The sequence below is a fragment of the Pteropus medius genome, unplaced genomic scaffold (genome assembly GCF_902729225.1).
Source record: "Pteropus medius unplaced genomic scaffold, Ma_sr-lr_union100, whole genome shotgun sequence".
NCBI classification, from domain to species: domain Eukaryota; kingdom Metazoa; phylum Chordata; class Mammalia; order Chiroptera; family Pteropodidae; genus Pteropus; species Pteropus medius.
This window is the reverse complement of record NW_024352784.1, coordinates 6,400,168-6,416,011: the sequence shown is the minus strand read 5'-3', so window position 1 is coordinate 6,416,011 and position 15,844 is coordinate 6,400,168. Positions and strand designations below refer to the sequence as shown.

At 38.9% G+C, this 15,844-nt stretch overlaps 1 protein-coding gene across 2 annotated transcripts in view; it reads right to left on the bottom strand.

Moving 5' to 3' along the window:
* ACER3 (alkaline ceramidase 3) overlaps positions 1-9,508 on the bottom strand; it is a 108,117-nt gene extending 98,609 nt beyond the window's left edge. Inside the window, exon 1 of one of the 2 annotated variants that reach the window (XM_039848117.1) lies at positions 9,328-9,508. In XM_039848117.1, coding sequence (XP_039704051.1) covers positions 9,328-9,430 — 103 coding nt within the window. In that variant the 5' untranslated portion in view covers positions 9,431-9,508. The remainder of the gene's footprint in view (positions 1-9,327) is intronic. The other variant, XM_039848118.1, reaches the window with a different exon arrangement.
* Positions 9,509-15,844: the final 6,336 nt, after the last annotated feature.

The following is a 15,844-nucleotide window of genomic DNA, read 5'->3' as shown; positions in this document are numbered from 1 at the left end:
ATGGACTAGTGGTTACCAAAGGGTAGGGTGTGGGGGAGGAGGGGAGAGATATATGGGGTAAAGGGGGTCAAATATAGGAGGGTTGCGGCAGAGCAAAGTGGGTAAAGGGGATCAAATACATGGTAGCTGAAGGAAACTGGCCTTTGGGTGATAAACACACAACAGAATATATAGATATCAAATTATAATGTACACCTGAAAATTATATAATTGTATTAACTAATGTTACCCCAATAAACTTAATAATAATAAATAAACAAACAAATAAGTAAATAAATAAATAATGGGGGGAAAAAGGCTTTTCATGCCATGTTAGATTTTGGCCTTTATCCTTCAGTCAATAGAAAGTCCTCAAAGAGAAACAGAAGAAGCACCTAATTCTTTGGGTGATCAGTCAAGTTTTAAAGAGGTGTCCAAGGGAACAGCATGTACAAAAGCAATCAGGTTAAGGTTGTGTGGCACATTATACCCCTACTGACCTTCCCACTGAAAACACCTAAAATTTCTGGTATATTCACAATACCTTCAAACAAATGAAAGAAACAAGGGAGACAAGGAGAAGGAAAGTCTACTAAGGTGAGGAGTCAAGTAAGAGACCTCCCCAAATAAAGGTTTAACCTCCCCAACCTACCCCTCTAAAACTCAATGTTTGTTTTTAAGGCCTTTCAAAAGACTTGAATGAGGCCCACCCACATTATTTAGGGTAATCTTTACTTAGTCAATCAGTATTTGATTAAATGACTGGATATTATGGCCTAGACAAGTTGACACATAAAACTAACCATCATAGATGAGGAGGCCACAACTATGATAGAGTATGATTTATTTTTTTTAACTCATTTTGACTAGATTCCAATTTGACTAATATTTATTGAGCACCTAGTATTTGTTAGGCACTTCCCTGTATGCTTTCATGTATATATGTGTGTACATATAAATCATACCATTTAATTCTCATAACCCTGCTAAATATCATTATTCTCATTTTATAAAAAATAAACTAATACAAAGAATGATTAAGTGATTTGCCCATAGTCACAAGGTTCAATGTAACAAAGCTCAGTTAGGAATCTTGATTCTGACTCCAAGTCATTGTACCAAATACTTTCCCCACAGTAAAACCTATAGGACTTACACATGACTGTAAACTGCTTTTGCTGCCTCTAGAGCTCTATCATTTTGCAGGGTCTTAAAATGTTTCTTCATGCCTTTACTTTTTAAGTGCTCTTCTGTACTACCTAAAACTCTCCACGTGAGTTCTTCTACTGACTGAAAACCAGTTGGCAAAGGGGCAAGAGTAGAATCCAAAATCAAAGAAACAACTTAAAATTTTAGCCTGAAATAATAATGCACTGGGCAAGACTTTCGTTTAAATGTTTACTATTCTATGTATTCCACCTCAACTCAACCATTTGAGGTAATTTTTCTTATTTACCCAAACACCAGTTAACTGTTCTACTAAAAAAAATTCTATCATTTTTTCTAACATGTGCTACCAAATGACAATTCTTTTTAGTTAATATCTTGGACAACCTGGGTAAATGCCAAATCAAGATGAGACTTCAAAATGTACTTAGCCTTCAAGTATTACTAAGCTCTAATTACTAACTACAGACTAAGTCTAGAAGGTGTTTTGGTTTGAGCTTGGTAAAGGTATTAGTAGCAAATGAGAATGAAAACTCTCTGAAATGAAAAAGTAATAAGTTCAATTTTAAGTTCTGATTTTACTCATTACCCAGGACGATCATTTTCAAACTTTCCTTCACATACCATGTTTTAAACCTGTTACTGAACACCTAACTTGGTTTTCAAAGTTTAAAATCTAAGTTCCAGTACCAGCCCTGTGACCCTGAACAAATCAGTATCCTTTTGAATTTGGTTTCTTTACATACAAACAGGGATAACACCTACACTTCACAGGAAAAAAGAATTAAAAGTGCTTTCTGAACTGTAAAGCCTTGCTTCTCCAAGTATAGGCTCCAGAGCAGTAGCACTGGAATAACCTGACAGCTTATTAAGAAATGCAGAATCTAAGGCCACATTTAAGGCTAGTGACTCGAAGTATGCATTTTAATAAGATCTTCAGGTAATTCACTTGCACATTCAAGTCTGAGAACCACTACTATAAACCACTCTATAGATAGTAGAGATCTTCACTGTAAAAAAGTAGCTCATTAGGAGCACTTTTTGTTCTAAGCAAGTGCTATGATCTCATAACTCATTAACAATATAACATCAACAACATTTGACATCATCTTCCTCAGCTCAACCATTTCCCATACTGAGAAACAAAAGTAGATTCTGGGTTTCACCACTAATTTGCTACATAATCTTTGGTAAATTACTTCAATTCTCAAAGTCTCTCCTTACATGTAAAATGAAAAGGTTACAGCATAATTCTCAATCTAAGGTCCCTGGACCCACTGGGGTCTGAAAAAGTGGTAATGATGGGAGGCAAGATAGTATGGTAATTAAGAGTATAGCTTTGGAATCAAATGGCCATTAGGTTACTTAGACTTAATAGTGTGGCCTAGGGCAATTTACGTAACCTTCCTAAAATTCAATGTTTTAAACTGCAAAATTAGAATTCTAATAGTACCTATCTCAGAGATCAACATGGTTACAAATGAGTGCTCTGCTGGGTAACTTTCAGGGAGATAGACACAGTCTACATCTTGATTGGGACGGTAGTTGCACAGATGTATATACCTGTCAAAACTTTTCAAACTATACACTTAATGGGTGCATATTATTGTTAAGTAAATTATACCTTAAAAAGTGAATTTTAAAAGTAAAAAAGAGAGGAAAGAGAATATGCGCTCGAGTCACACTGTGTAAGTTCAAATCCTAGCTTTTCCAATTACAAAGTGGAAAACTGCACAAATTACTTAACCTCCCATGTTCTAAATTTCTACATCTACAAAACAGGACTACTTACAGAATCTAACTCAAAATCACTGCTATAAAGATTACAAGGGTTCTTATGAGATCATATACACATAGAACTTTGCACATTAAGTACCCCATAATGTTAGCTATTATTACTTTTATTGGCTATTTTTAATATTTCAAAAATCACATTAACCACAATAAGGATGCACTGAGATTATGCTGTTCTGCTCTGGACTAAAATTATATCAGTACATTAAGGTAATCAGTGAATGGATCTCATATGGATCAATAAAGTGTGGTGACAGTGACTAGATCTCTTTTGACAGTTACATGTGCCTTTCATCAGTTAAAATGGGGGTGAATAATAATTACGATTTATGCAGAATAATGTTACAAGAATAATAATAAATTTATGGGGCCCAAGAAAGAAAATAAAAGGCTTCTTCCTAATGAAAAAGTTAAAATAGCTGCTACGTTACCATATCATCGAGCAATTCCATTTTTGGGTCTCAAAGAGATAGCTGTACACTCATGTCATGGCAGCATTATTCACAATAGCCAAGAGGTGGAAACAATTCATGTGTCCATCAGCGAAGGAATGGGTAAGCAAAATGTGGTATATACAAACAATGAAATATTATTCAGCCCTTAAACAGAAGGAAATTCTAACACATGCTACAACATGGATGAACCACAAGGACATTATGCTAAGTGAAATAAGCCAGTCACAAAGACAACTACTGTATAATTCCACTTATATGAGACCCCTAGAGTAGTCAAATTCAGAGACAAAAAGAAGAGTGGTTGCCAGGGTCTGAGGATGAGAGGGAATGGGGAATTGTTTAATAGATGTAGAGTTTCAGTTCTGCAAGATGAAGAGTTCTAAAGACTGGATGCACAATAATGTTAAGTAGTGAACGTACTTAACACTACTGAACTGTACACTTAAAAATAGTTAAGATGGTAAAGTTCGTATTTTTCCACAATAAATGGTTTGGCAGTTCTTCCAGCACTAACGCTCTAAAGCCTTTATGCTTTAAGTTTTTAATAAGTATACTTTCCTTGCATCCCAATGTACCACATACATATGTCTGTCCATCACAGCACCTGAAACTATTTATTGGCAGTTTCTGATTTGTATATATTAAATCTAAACCCTTTTGTACACTGAATGTGGCCCTTCATTTGGCCTTCATTCTTTAGTTGACTTATGGTACTTCTGAGCTGTAAGTCAGAGGCAGTGCTGCGTGCCTGTCAATAACCCTTAGAAAAAAGACTGTCTTCCTTAAGGTAACAGGATGTCTCCTCTGCCAACCCATGGGACCCCAGGACCAAAAGAACCCTGAAATATGCTCACCTGAGGCTATAGAGAAGATAGGGGAAAGGGGTCTGAGAAAAAGGAAAGGAAAAGGAAGGCAGCAATGAGCTACAAGCAGCTAGATGCTTTGAGTGGCACATGTGTGTGGCAGAAGCAACTGGTTAAAGCCTCTGTGGTCTTGCGCTGCAGTGCCAAGGAACTAAAGACCCCTTTACCCCATCTAAGTGAATCTCATATTAAAGAGCTAAAGATTGAAGGTTGCCCTACACTCCTTCTGCCCAATTCCTGTGAACAGGATGGGAAGAGGCGCAGTAAACCTGTGAGAAGCCACGATGACAGCTACCTAGCTCAAGAACAAAAGGGAGATGGCTAGATGGTTCTACCCAAAGTTACCATCCATTATCCCCATCTATAAAAGTTTTACTAACCAGGTTACTACCCTCTCAGACTGAAGTATGAAGTAGCCCCTATAAAAGCCATAATTAGGCATTTAAAAATATTTTTTAGCTTTCTGATAAATAAACCCTCTTTCATAATACGTCAATTCTTGGACATTCTTCTTTCAAAAATATTTTTAGGAATGCATTTCCCTTGAAAGTAGGAAATGCTAATTTGAACTTACTGTTAGGTATCTTGAACAGATAAACAGCCTTCATACAGTTTTGTATTCTGAGTCAACAACAAAAACGGTGTTCAATAAGTATTTGCGAATAAACAAAACATTCTGAAAAAATTTTAACTGGGTTATTCTCCTCTAAGGCCATAATTAAAGTACAGAATTCCCTTCCACTTCCCGTTAGGTACTATTTCTTAAAATTCCACTTTCTAGAGACAGTATGTCTTGGTAGAGAGAGCTGTCAGATCTATATTTGAATACCATTTCTGCCACTTAATAGCTGTATGATGCTGGGCAGGTTATTTAACTTCTCTAAGACTCAGTGTCCTCATTTACAAATAACATCGCCTACTTACTAGGAATGTTCCGAGGATTAGAAATACACAAGTGGTTTTCACTTTGCAAGGTTCTAATATGCACAAATTTCAATTATCACGGTATAGTTAAATAATACCAATACCCCAATAACGCAATTCAAATTTCAGTTGCCATAGTATATTAACTGTGCGTAATTAAATATAGTACTACAAACTTTGCTACTAGATCTTCAGTCCACAAATCACTATGTAAATAGAAACGCATAACCATCAGTGGATTAATGAAGTCACTTCTTTCAAAATGTGTTGGTGGATTTGACAAAATAAACTGCAAAGCAATAATAATTCGGCTGTTGGAGGACTTCTCATCAGCAACAATAAAAGCCAGGACACAATAAAATAATATCTCCAAAGTGCTGAGAAAAAATATAGCTCTCTGCCTAAATTTCTAAGTATGGATAAAACATTAGGGCAAGGTCTGTTTGTGATTAGTCACTGCACATCTGTTAATCAGTTCTTGCACAGATAGCAAAGCGTGTAGCTGAGTTGCCTCCTTGTCTCCTGTGGTGAACGTATGTGACATTTTACAAAAATGAATAATCAAGAGGAGAAAAGCCAATAATGATGAAAGTACAGCAAAGAAACAAAAAGTGACAATGTTGGAAATGAAATTCCAATCATACATAAACAGAGTTATAGAAAAAATAGCTGACCATGACAATGTTGACCCTGCTGCCATTCAAGAGACTCTAGATATGCAGCCAGATAAACTTAGTGAAGGCAAACTTATTGACACAAATGAAGAAAAGTGGTTGTGAGAAGAGCATGAAGATGGACCAGAAGTGATGACAGCAAAAAACTCTGCATTAAAGGAACTCTCAAAGATCTTTCACAATATTGAAAGTGCAAAGAATAAAATGTTAGAGGCTTATCCAAACTTAGAAAGGAGTATGACAATTCACCAAGGCATAGAAAAAATACTCATTCCATATCATAAGTTTTAAGACAAGAAGTCAAACACTGTTCAAACTACTCTTGATAAGTTCTTTTATAAAGAAATAAAACATTTTTTCTCAATGTTTTTAATGTTTTAAACTATAGTATCCCAAATAAATGTTTTACTGTTCTTTTTTTTTTTAAATTTCTCTATATATTTATAAGCAACAGTAAAAGGGTTTACATGTTTGACAAGAATTTTTAAAAGTCACAGAACAATTGTAAATTTTCACATTAAGATTGCTTTGCTGGTTTTAACTTGCATGGTCATTTGTGTGTTCCACACTACGATGCAAATTGAGGACTGCCTGTACCTATAACTTCTGGCACATCAAGGTGTTTATTATTTCACAACTGAAGAGAAGCCTTCTACCCTTTCCCCTGGTTCTTACAATCTACTCAAACAGAAAAAGAATTTGAAATGATCTTCAGCGATGTTAAGATAGCTTTTGACTGAGAATCATTACCATATCTGAACATGCAATTCTCCAAACTCATCTTAATGTTACCCAAAATACACACACACTAATGCTGAAAGATAGGTTTCTAGAATAGTTATCCAATTTACCCTTTGCGATAGTATACTATTTCATGCTTGTCCTTATCCCTTGCATGAAAGGACAAAACAATGAAATGTGATAGAAGTAACATGGTATAACAGCTCTAGAGTCAGACCTCAACTTGAATACTACTCCTATACCACTTTTTGCAGCCTTAGATAAGTTACTTCTTAGGACTTCAATTTCCTAATCTATGAAATGAGGATAATAATATCTTCTTTTTAAAATTATGGTCAAGATCAAAAGAAACATGATATATGAAGTGCTTAGTAAACTGTGATACACGGTAAGGATTTAGATATAGCTATTATCGCCATTATCTTTAATATTTCTATCATTAATAAAAATATTAGAATGATAAAGTTGTATTTGTTTTAAACATCATTATTAATCAGCATGTTTTTCAAAGATCAAATTCTCTTAATCCAAGATATGATAGATAATTACCATCTACTGGGTAAGAACAGTTGACCTCAACTTCCTACAGATCATTTTCTCCAAAGGTACATGTTCAAAGGGTGGCCGACATTCACTCATTCTCTTCCTATGTCAAAACCCTCCCTGCAGTCTGCTCAGTGTTTCCTCTTCTGAGGACATTAAGAACTAAAGCCATTTCCCATTTCTCAGAGTTATCTGCCAAAACAGTAGTATCTTGCTTTCTCATAGCTCACATGACTTAACTGTCAGTTTTCTCTTTTGATTCTAATCATTGGTTCTAAACTAAGAGTCATTATTACTGACATCTACCCATAAAGCTGCAAAGAACCTAAAGGCCAACTAAAGCCAACACTTTTTTTCTACTAAACAATTCCCCTTAAAATATTCATGTGTTAGTTGAGCAATGTCTGTTTTCACTTTCAATGACAAAAAGCTCTCTCCCTCTCAAGCCAACCCATTCCAAGATTACATCTTTAGATAAAAAGTTTCCTTATGCTGATGCAAACCCTCTCCCCTTACAGTTTCCACCCATAGGCCCTAATTCCAGATTCTAGGGAATTACAGAAAGTTTAACATTCTATATAACAGCCCATCCAATATTTGAAGACCCTTAAGCTTCTTCTCCATGTTACATATTTGCAGTTCAGAAAGCATGGTTTTAAGTCCCATCCCTCATGGACCTCCTCTGGACCAGGTATGGGCTTGCCAACATCGTGTAACAACAAATCGGTAAAGCGCTTCCTTTGCCAACATTTAGGCTGCCAAGTAATTACACTACATTACCCTTTGCCCGTATTCTTTCATTATTAAGTAAAAATTATTAACTTAAACTGGTTCAGGAAAAATCACGAAAATTTTAATTATTAATTTAAACTAGTAATTCAGGAAAAAAATCTCAGCCTAAATAGTGGTTTAAACATGTTGCTAAAGTCCTGAAAACTGCAAGAGTTCTCTTCTTTTAATTTAGCCAATTGTTGGGAAGAGAATTAAGCAGGAGCAGCTGGCATGGAAAGCTTGCTTCTTTCTTACAAGCCAAACACATGCCTGCAGAAGGACCCAAAAATGGGAAGGTTAGCTAAAAAGAATTTGCTTTGTGTCCTGAGAAAGCAGATCAAATTAAACGAATAGCCAAAAAATATTACCTGTACCTTGATGGAGCAAGTATCTGAAGAAAAATCAAACATTGTGTTCTCAAAACTTGACCAAAGTAAACAACAAAAAAAGAAATGGCAGATTTTTCATGCGCTTTCCTCGCCTGGCAGGAATAATCGTCTGGGGAAATATACAGAAAAAAAGCCTGAGGGGGCCAGTGGTGCCTGTTAGGGGCAGCAGCTGGAGGATTCTTCCCCAAGTCCTCAGAAGGTGCAATCTGTGGAAACAGTGTCCCCAGATGACCCCTTAACCTTTGGGCAGTCGGACAGGAGGCAGAGTGGAGCAGGGACTTGGTCCCTTGTGCTGCTCTTGGGAGCCCGGCACAAGCAGGACGGTACAGACCGGGTGCTCTGCCTTATACTTTTGGTGCAAGGCAAGAGTTGAATAGTCGTACTCAAGAGTAGGTGATCTCTGGTACGAAGAGATCGTGGGTGGGAGGGATGAAAGGTAGGGGTCAGGATCTGAGATTGGAAACCATCCCCTGGAGGTGACCGAAGTAGTCTAATATGTACAGAAAAAAGAGGAAAACAAAGACTTTAGAGTTTTCACGTATGGGGGAGGGAGGGAGAGTAAGCCAAGACCTTTTCCCTTCTGTGCCCTTAGGGCGAAGGTGGTGGCAGCAACAATAGGAGCAGAGGTCCCGGGCCCTCATTCTAAAGAGCAGAGTCCTCCAGTCTCCCAGTCTCCCAGTCTGCCCCAGCCTGTCTGCCCTCCGCTCTTCATGTAGAATTCCTATTTCCAACCCTGCTCCTCAAGCTTCCCCTTAGGTTCAGCAGGGACTCCCCGCTTCTTTTCCGTCCCCAAGTCTTAAGCCCCCACCCAACCTGTCCAGACCTGACACTCCTCAGCGACACACTGGATCCTATTGGCTCCCTTCATCTGCGGCTTTCCCACTCCACCGCCCGCAGCCGGGCCTGGCCTCCCAGGCGGCCGGGTCCACCCTCTCCCTTCCCCACACGGTGTCTCCCCGTCAGCCCAGCGCCCTTTCTCCCTCCCGCCCGCCTCAGGCCGGGGCTCGGGGCCGGGAGCCGCACTCACAGAACTCGGCGATGTACCAGGTCACCGCGTAGTTCTCCTCGCACCAGTCCAGCGTGGAGGTCGTGGGGCCCCAGTAGCCCTCGCGGTCCGCCGCCGGAGCCATCACGCGCGCCGCCGCCGCCCAGGCGCTCTACTGGCTGCGCTCGGCTCCGCGGGCTCCCAGGCCGGTTCCGGCCCGGCTCGCGCGCTGGCTCCGCGCCCCGCCCTCCCGCCCCGGGGGGGCGGGGCCCGGTGCCGTCACCAACAAAGCCCGGAGGGGAGGCCCCGCCCACCGGCGCCGCTCTGCCGCCCAGGCCTCTCCCGCACAGGGCCCATCTCGAGGGCGCGGGGGTTGCCCTGCCCCCTCCTTCCCCAGGAAGGGGTGTGATCTGGGAGGGCCCGTGGCGGTGACTGGGGCTGCCTGCCTTGCCTCGACACGCCTGTGGCTGTGGGTTCGGGGTTCCAGATATCCTGGAGGCGGTTTTCTGTCAGGAAGTGTCTGAGCTTCCATCTGTGTGTGTGGTTCGATTTAGTTGGGATGGGGGTGGAATGAAGCCTTCAACCAAGACCTGGCTTGAAAAACCTGCGCAGAAGTGCACCTCAGTGTTTTTCTGTGGCTACAAGCTTCAAAGGAGACCAGAAACAGAACACTTCCCAGCTCCCAGGACTCCCCGAAAATACACTGATTTTCCGTTAAAAGTGTGTCTCTTGGAAACAAAGGGAGAGGACAACAATTCTGGATCAGAAAAAAATTAAAAATGGGCTTTGAGATCCTAAAAAAGAATTCAGCCAGGGCATGGAAGCAGAATTTACCTGCTTCATTTTGGGCTTCCAAGCCCAGAGGTTTCGACCATCTAATTGTAATTTTCCAGGCAACCAAGCGCCTCTCCTACTTCCAGCTTGAAGACTCCACTACTCCACTGAGCTCCTGCTCAGTACAACCGCTTCTGCACCTCCTGTTCAGCTACACCAAACTCCTCTAGCTTGGAAAGGGCTGGGTCCACTCCCATCTCCCTGCCTTTGCTTCTGTCATTTAGCTGGGACTACCTTCCTTTCTTCTCCATTTGGCTAATTCCCACTGGCCCTTCAAAATACAGCTTCCTGAAGCCCACCGTGACTCTCACCCCCAAGACATCCCTTGCCCTTTGTTTACATCCTCCCATGATACTTCAGTTTAGAAAGCTTGTTTTCTATTCTTTGTCGTCCTTGCACCCAGGACTCTGCCTGACCATGCAGTTTGAAATGAACAGTATATTTAAGGATGATACAATTGCTATTTTCTAAAAAAAAAAAAAAAAAAAAAAAAAGTCAGATAAGATGTAATCAATGTAAAAGAGAAAACAAGGAGAGATGAGGAGCCCACAGCCCCTCTACAAAGTGACCTTAGCAGATGATAGATGTAGAACCTTTACTAACGGGATCCAAAACCCAGCAATAGAGGCAGTGTGTTTTAATAGATATAGTAGGATACCTGAAATTTTTCTTTCAAACGGCAGACATTGAGCTTCTGCTATGTACCTGGGCCTTGACTGAATGTTGGGAAGACACAGAAGTAAATAGAAAAGATCCAAGAGGACAGTCTCCAGAGATACAAATAAAAGCCATTGAGGTGTGGAGAAAACTATTTCTAATCTTTTTAAAATCTCATCCTATAAAACTTCTGTTGTGTTTATGTTTTTAATATATATAATAATCATAAGTATGTTTTATAAATGAATAAATATACATGTATTTGTATACTCGAATATGCAGAAATACATACTCGAAGTGATTTGCTCATGAGATTGCAATAAAAACAGTGTAGAGGCCATAACAATGGATTATGATAATACTCCACTGCTAGGAGTAAACTGAAAGTTAGTGTATTGTGGGAGCCCCTGCACCAGCCAAGTGGTTCAAGGCAGGAGAGGAGGCCTTGGCTAGATCAGTACCCTGCACGTTGTTCATCAACAGTGAAAAAAAAACTACTAAGACTAGGACAAAATTTAGAGAAAAATTCCCCTGTCCAAGAGAAAAGGTATACTGCATAATATCACTCAGAAAACATGAAGTAGAAAAAAAGAAAACATGAAGTGGATTTCACAGTTCTTTGAGCAATGTCTATCTTCCTTTCTCTCTTTTCTAAAAAACTTTCCCCCCTGAGTATAAAATCAATGTGTGCAAATGTAAGGGACCCACAATAGCCAAAACTATCTTGAAAAAGAAGAAAAAAGTTGGAGGATTCACACTTCCTTATTTCAATACTTTCTACAAAAGCTATGCTAATTAAGACAGTGTAGTACTGGCATTAGGATAAACATGTAGATCAATGGAGTAGAATTGAGAGAGACTCCAGAAGTAAACTTTTATATTTATGGTCAATTGATTTTCAACAAGGATGCCAAGACCATTCAATAGGGAAAGAATTGTCTTTTCAACAAATGGTGCTGTGACAACTGGATATCCACATGTAAAACAATGAAATTAGACTAATTCTTGCTACAATAAACAAACTTTAACAAAATGGATCATAGTTTATATGTAAGAACTAAAACTATAAAACTCTTAGACATTTACATAAAAGTAAATATTTGTAATCTTGGGTTGGGCAATGGGTTCTTATATAAAATACCAAGAGCATGGGCAACAAAAGAAAAATAGATAAATTAGACTTCATCAAAACTAAAAACATTTTTGTTATAAATGATACCACCAAGAAAGTAAAAAGACAACCCAAAAATGGGAGAAAATACTTGCAAATCATATATCTAATGAGACTTGTACTCAGAGTATATAAAGAACTCTTACAACTTCAATAAAAAAAACAACACAATGAAAAGATGGGCAAAGCATCTAAATAGATGTTTCTCCAAGGAAGATATACAAATGGCCAATAATTACATAAGAAGATGTTCAAGTTTGCCATTAAAGAAATAAATCAAAACCACAATGAGATGCCACTTCACAAATACTAGGATGCTATAATCAAAAAGACGAATAATAAGCACTGACAAAAATATGGAGAAATTGGAACCCTCATACAATTGCTGGTATGCAAAATGATGCAGCCACTTTGAGAAATAGTTTGGCAGTTTCTAAAGATGCTAAGCAAAATTTCTATATGACCTAACAATCCTACTCCTAGATGTATACCAAGAGAATTGAAAAGATATATCAGCAAAAACTTGTACAAAGATATCGATATCAGCTCTATTCATAATAGCTGAAGAATGTCAACAAACCAAATTTCATCAATGGGTGAATAAATTCATAAAATGTGGAATATTCATACAATGGAATATTATTTGGCAATCAAAAGATGAAATAGTGATACATGATACAACATGATGAACCTTGAAAATGTTATGCTGCATCAATGAAGTCAAACTAGGTACATATTGTATGATTCCATCTATATAAAACATCCAGAATAGGTAAGTCTGCTGAGATGGAAAGTTAATTAGTGGTTGGCTGAGAGATAGAGTGAGAGTGACTGCTAATGGGTAGATGGTCTCTTTTGGAATGATGAAATTTAAAATTAGATTGTGGTAATGGTTGCTCAACTCTGTGAATAAGCAACAAAAAAAAAAACCCATTAAACTGTGTATTTTTAATTGTACACAAAATGTTCTAAATGGTTGAACTGTTACTATTCTTCTACTACTCGGTATTTAGGTTATTTCCAATGCCTATGTTTATTTTTTAACTAACAAATGAGAACCCAAGTTTTGGAAGCTTTCAATCAGATTCCTATTGAAAACTGTTTTTATTGTAATCCATCTTTTCCACATGAGATACGTTGTCCAAGAAAGGAAATAACACGTTTCCATGTATTAGAGAAAGTAGATTTTTGGTTTGGGGATATTTTTTTTTCATAAGGAGCAGGATGGGGAGAAGAGAGGAATCAGGAAAATTGCCAGGCATATACTCTTGGCAAGAGATAGGACAGTCATGGGGATATAAAATACAGCATATAGAATACAGTCAATAATATTGCAATAACTATGTATGGTGTCAGACAGGTACTTAATTTATTGGGTGATCATTTCGCATGTTATATAAATGTCTAATCACTATGTTGTACACCTGAAACTAATATAATATTGTATATCAACTGTAATTTAAAAATAAAACAAGAAAAAGTATATATTAAAAGCAGTTGAAAGGAAAAAAATAAAAATATATAATATAAAAAAATAGGACGGTCATGTTAAATTGCAACATAGGTCCTGGGAAGTCCTCACACCAGCCTTTCTGGAAGGAACTCCAGGGGCACCTGCTTCATGGAAAGGAGAGGGGAGCTGAGGTTTACCACATTAGCTCCTGAGCCCCAAACACACCACACTTTGGGAGGTAAGTTAACACACATATGACCATAGTCATAAGCCCTTGGTTAAGCACCTGGAAAGTTGTCACAAAATAAAGTTCATGGGATTGAATAGTAATTTAATAGTCCTAAGTTGGTTGTTTTGTTCTGAATGAAGTTATGGGAACATCAATAATAAAAAGAAACCTAAAGACACTTGCACTGCAGATAGGAATTTCTCCGTTCAACGTTGGCTGCAAACCGAGCCCTTTCTGTCCTTTAACTAGTAAGAATTGCTTACATTGGTGTCTGTTTTTCTCATATCCACCGAAATGCTGTCAGTTACCATCTAGATGTTGACCCAAATCTCTATCTCTAACCCAGATCTGTCTCCAGAGCTTTGGTTCCTGAATCAATTAGGATCATGTTTTGCTGCAGGTGACAGAAAACCAATCCCAGTGGCTTAACTAAATTAAAGTTTATTTTTCTCAGATGGTAGACAGCCCAGAGCCCTAAAACAGCTCCAAATGCCAGAATCCTTCTGTCTTTCTGCTTTTTCTCCATTAGCATAAGCTCTTCATCCTCAAGGTCACAAAATGACTATATCTTGTCTAAGCATCATAACATTGTTTAGGCAGGAAGAAGGAAGAAGGGCAAGGGTCTGTTCATTATTATCAGGAAAACAATGATGTCCACATAGAGTTTACTGGTCAGAACTGGGTCTCATGACCAACCAGAGTCTGGGAAGATTGTAAGAGAGTCCAGAAGGGTGGTTATTGTAACTGGGCACATCATTGTCCCCAAGTTGGCTTCTGTTAGGAAAGAAGAAGGGTAAGAGGCATTGAGTGAGCAACTAGCAGGATATCCCATAGACCTGCATTCCCAACTGTCTTCAAGACAGTTCTACTTGTATATTTCATAAGGATCTCAACTTCAGTATACCTTAAAGTGATCTCATCATTTTCCCTCCATGCTGGTTTCTCTTCCAGTCATTTTTTACAACAGTGAAATTCACAACCATTGACCCAGTTTGCTTAAGAAAGAAGCCTCGACTCCTCCCTATCCTCATCCAGCTATATCCAATCAGTTATCTTACTCCCCGGACACTTCTACCTTTCTACTTCTTTCCTTCTCTCACTGCCATTGTCTCAGTCCAGGTTATCATTGCCTGTAGCCTATCTTATAGCCCAGAGGAAACTCTTACCCTGTTCCAGTTACACAACTTGTTTTTTACACTGTTGCTGCCACAGGGCTCTTCCTTAGATCTGAAACTATCAACAGCCTCCTCTAAACATAAACAAATTTCAGTGATTTTTCAATCACCTGTAGGATAAAGTCCAAACTGCTTGGCATAACCAAAAAGGCCCTTTGTGACATGGCCCCTGTCCACCTCTCAGGCCTCTTTGCTGTATTCCACACTCTACTCACACCAGGCTACCTTAAAATACTCTTCCTGAAAAGAGTCACTTTTCTCACTGCTGGGGTTTGGTGAACATTTTTTCTTCAACTTGAATCTCCCCTATTCTTCCTGCTTCTTTGGCTAACTTTTTCTTATTTTTCAGCTCTCAGATAAGCCCAGGCTTCATCCAGATTTTTCCCAGACCTGCCACTGTAACTCATTATTCTGGATTGTAGTCATCTGTTTACTTGACTTCCTCACCATCAAGATCAGTGGCTCTCAAACTTATGAGAATGTCAGAATCACCGCTTGTTATGTTCCTCTGGAAACCTACTGAATCAGACTATCTGAGGGCCCAGGAATCTGCATGCTAAACTAGCAATCTGGATCATTGTGAGAAAGGTGGTCCAGGAACCAGGTCTTGAGAAACACTGAACCAGACTGGCATAGTGGGTCCAGCTAACTGACCAACATTTGCTGAGCCCTGACTACATGTATGGCAATTTACACACATTTAATTCTTATAATTTTGTGAGGTAGGTGTTACCGCCCCATTTGCAGATGAAGCCCTCAGGGTTAGGGAAGTTGGTGATTTGATTAAGGTTATACAGTTACTAAGTAATGGAGCTCAAACTCAAATTCAAACTCAAAGGATAACTCACCCCAAGCTGACATCTTTCCCTGATATACCATGCTACCTTGTCAACGTCCATTGCCTTGATAAAAGCTTCATGGGAGAGATGGCTTAATGGAGTAGAAGACAAGGGCTCTCAAGTTAGTTAAAAGTTGGATTTAATTCTGGAGACTTTCTGTGTGGACCAAGGTGAATCACTTGATAACTCTGGACCTTGGTT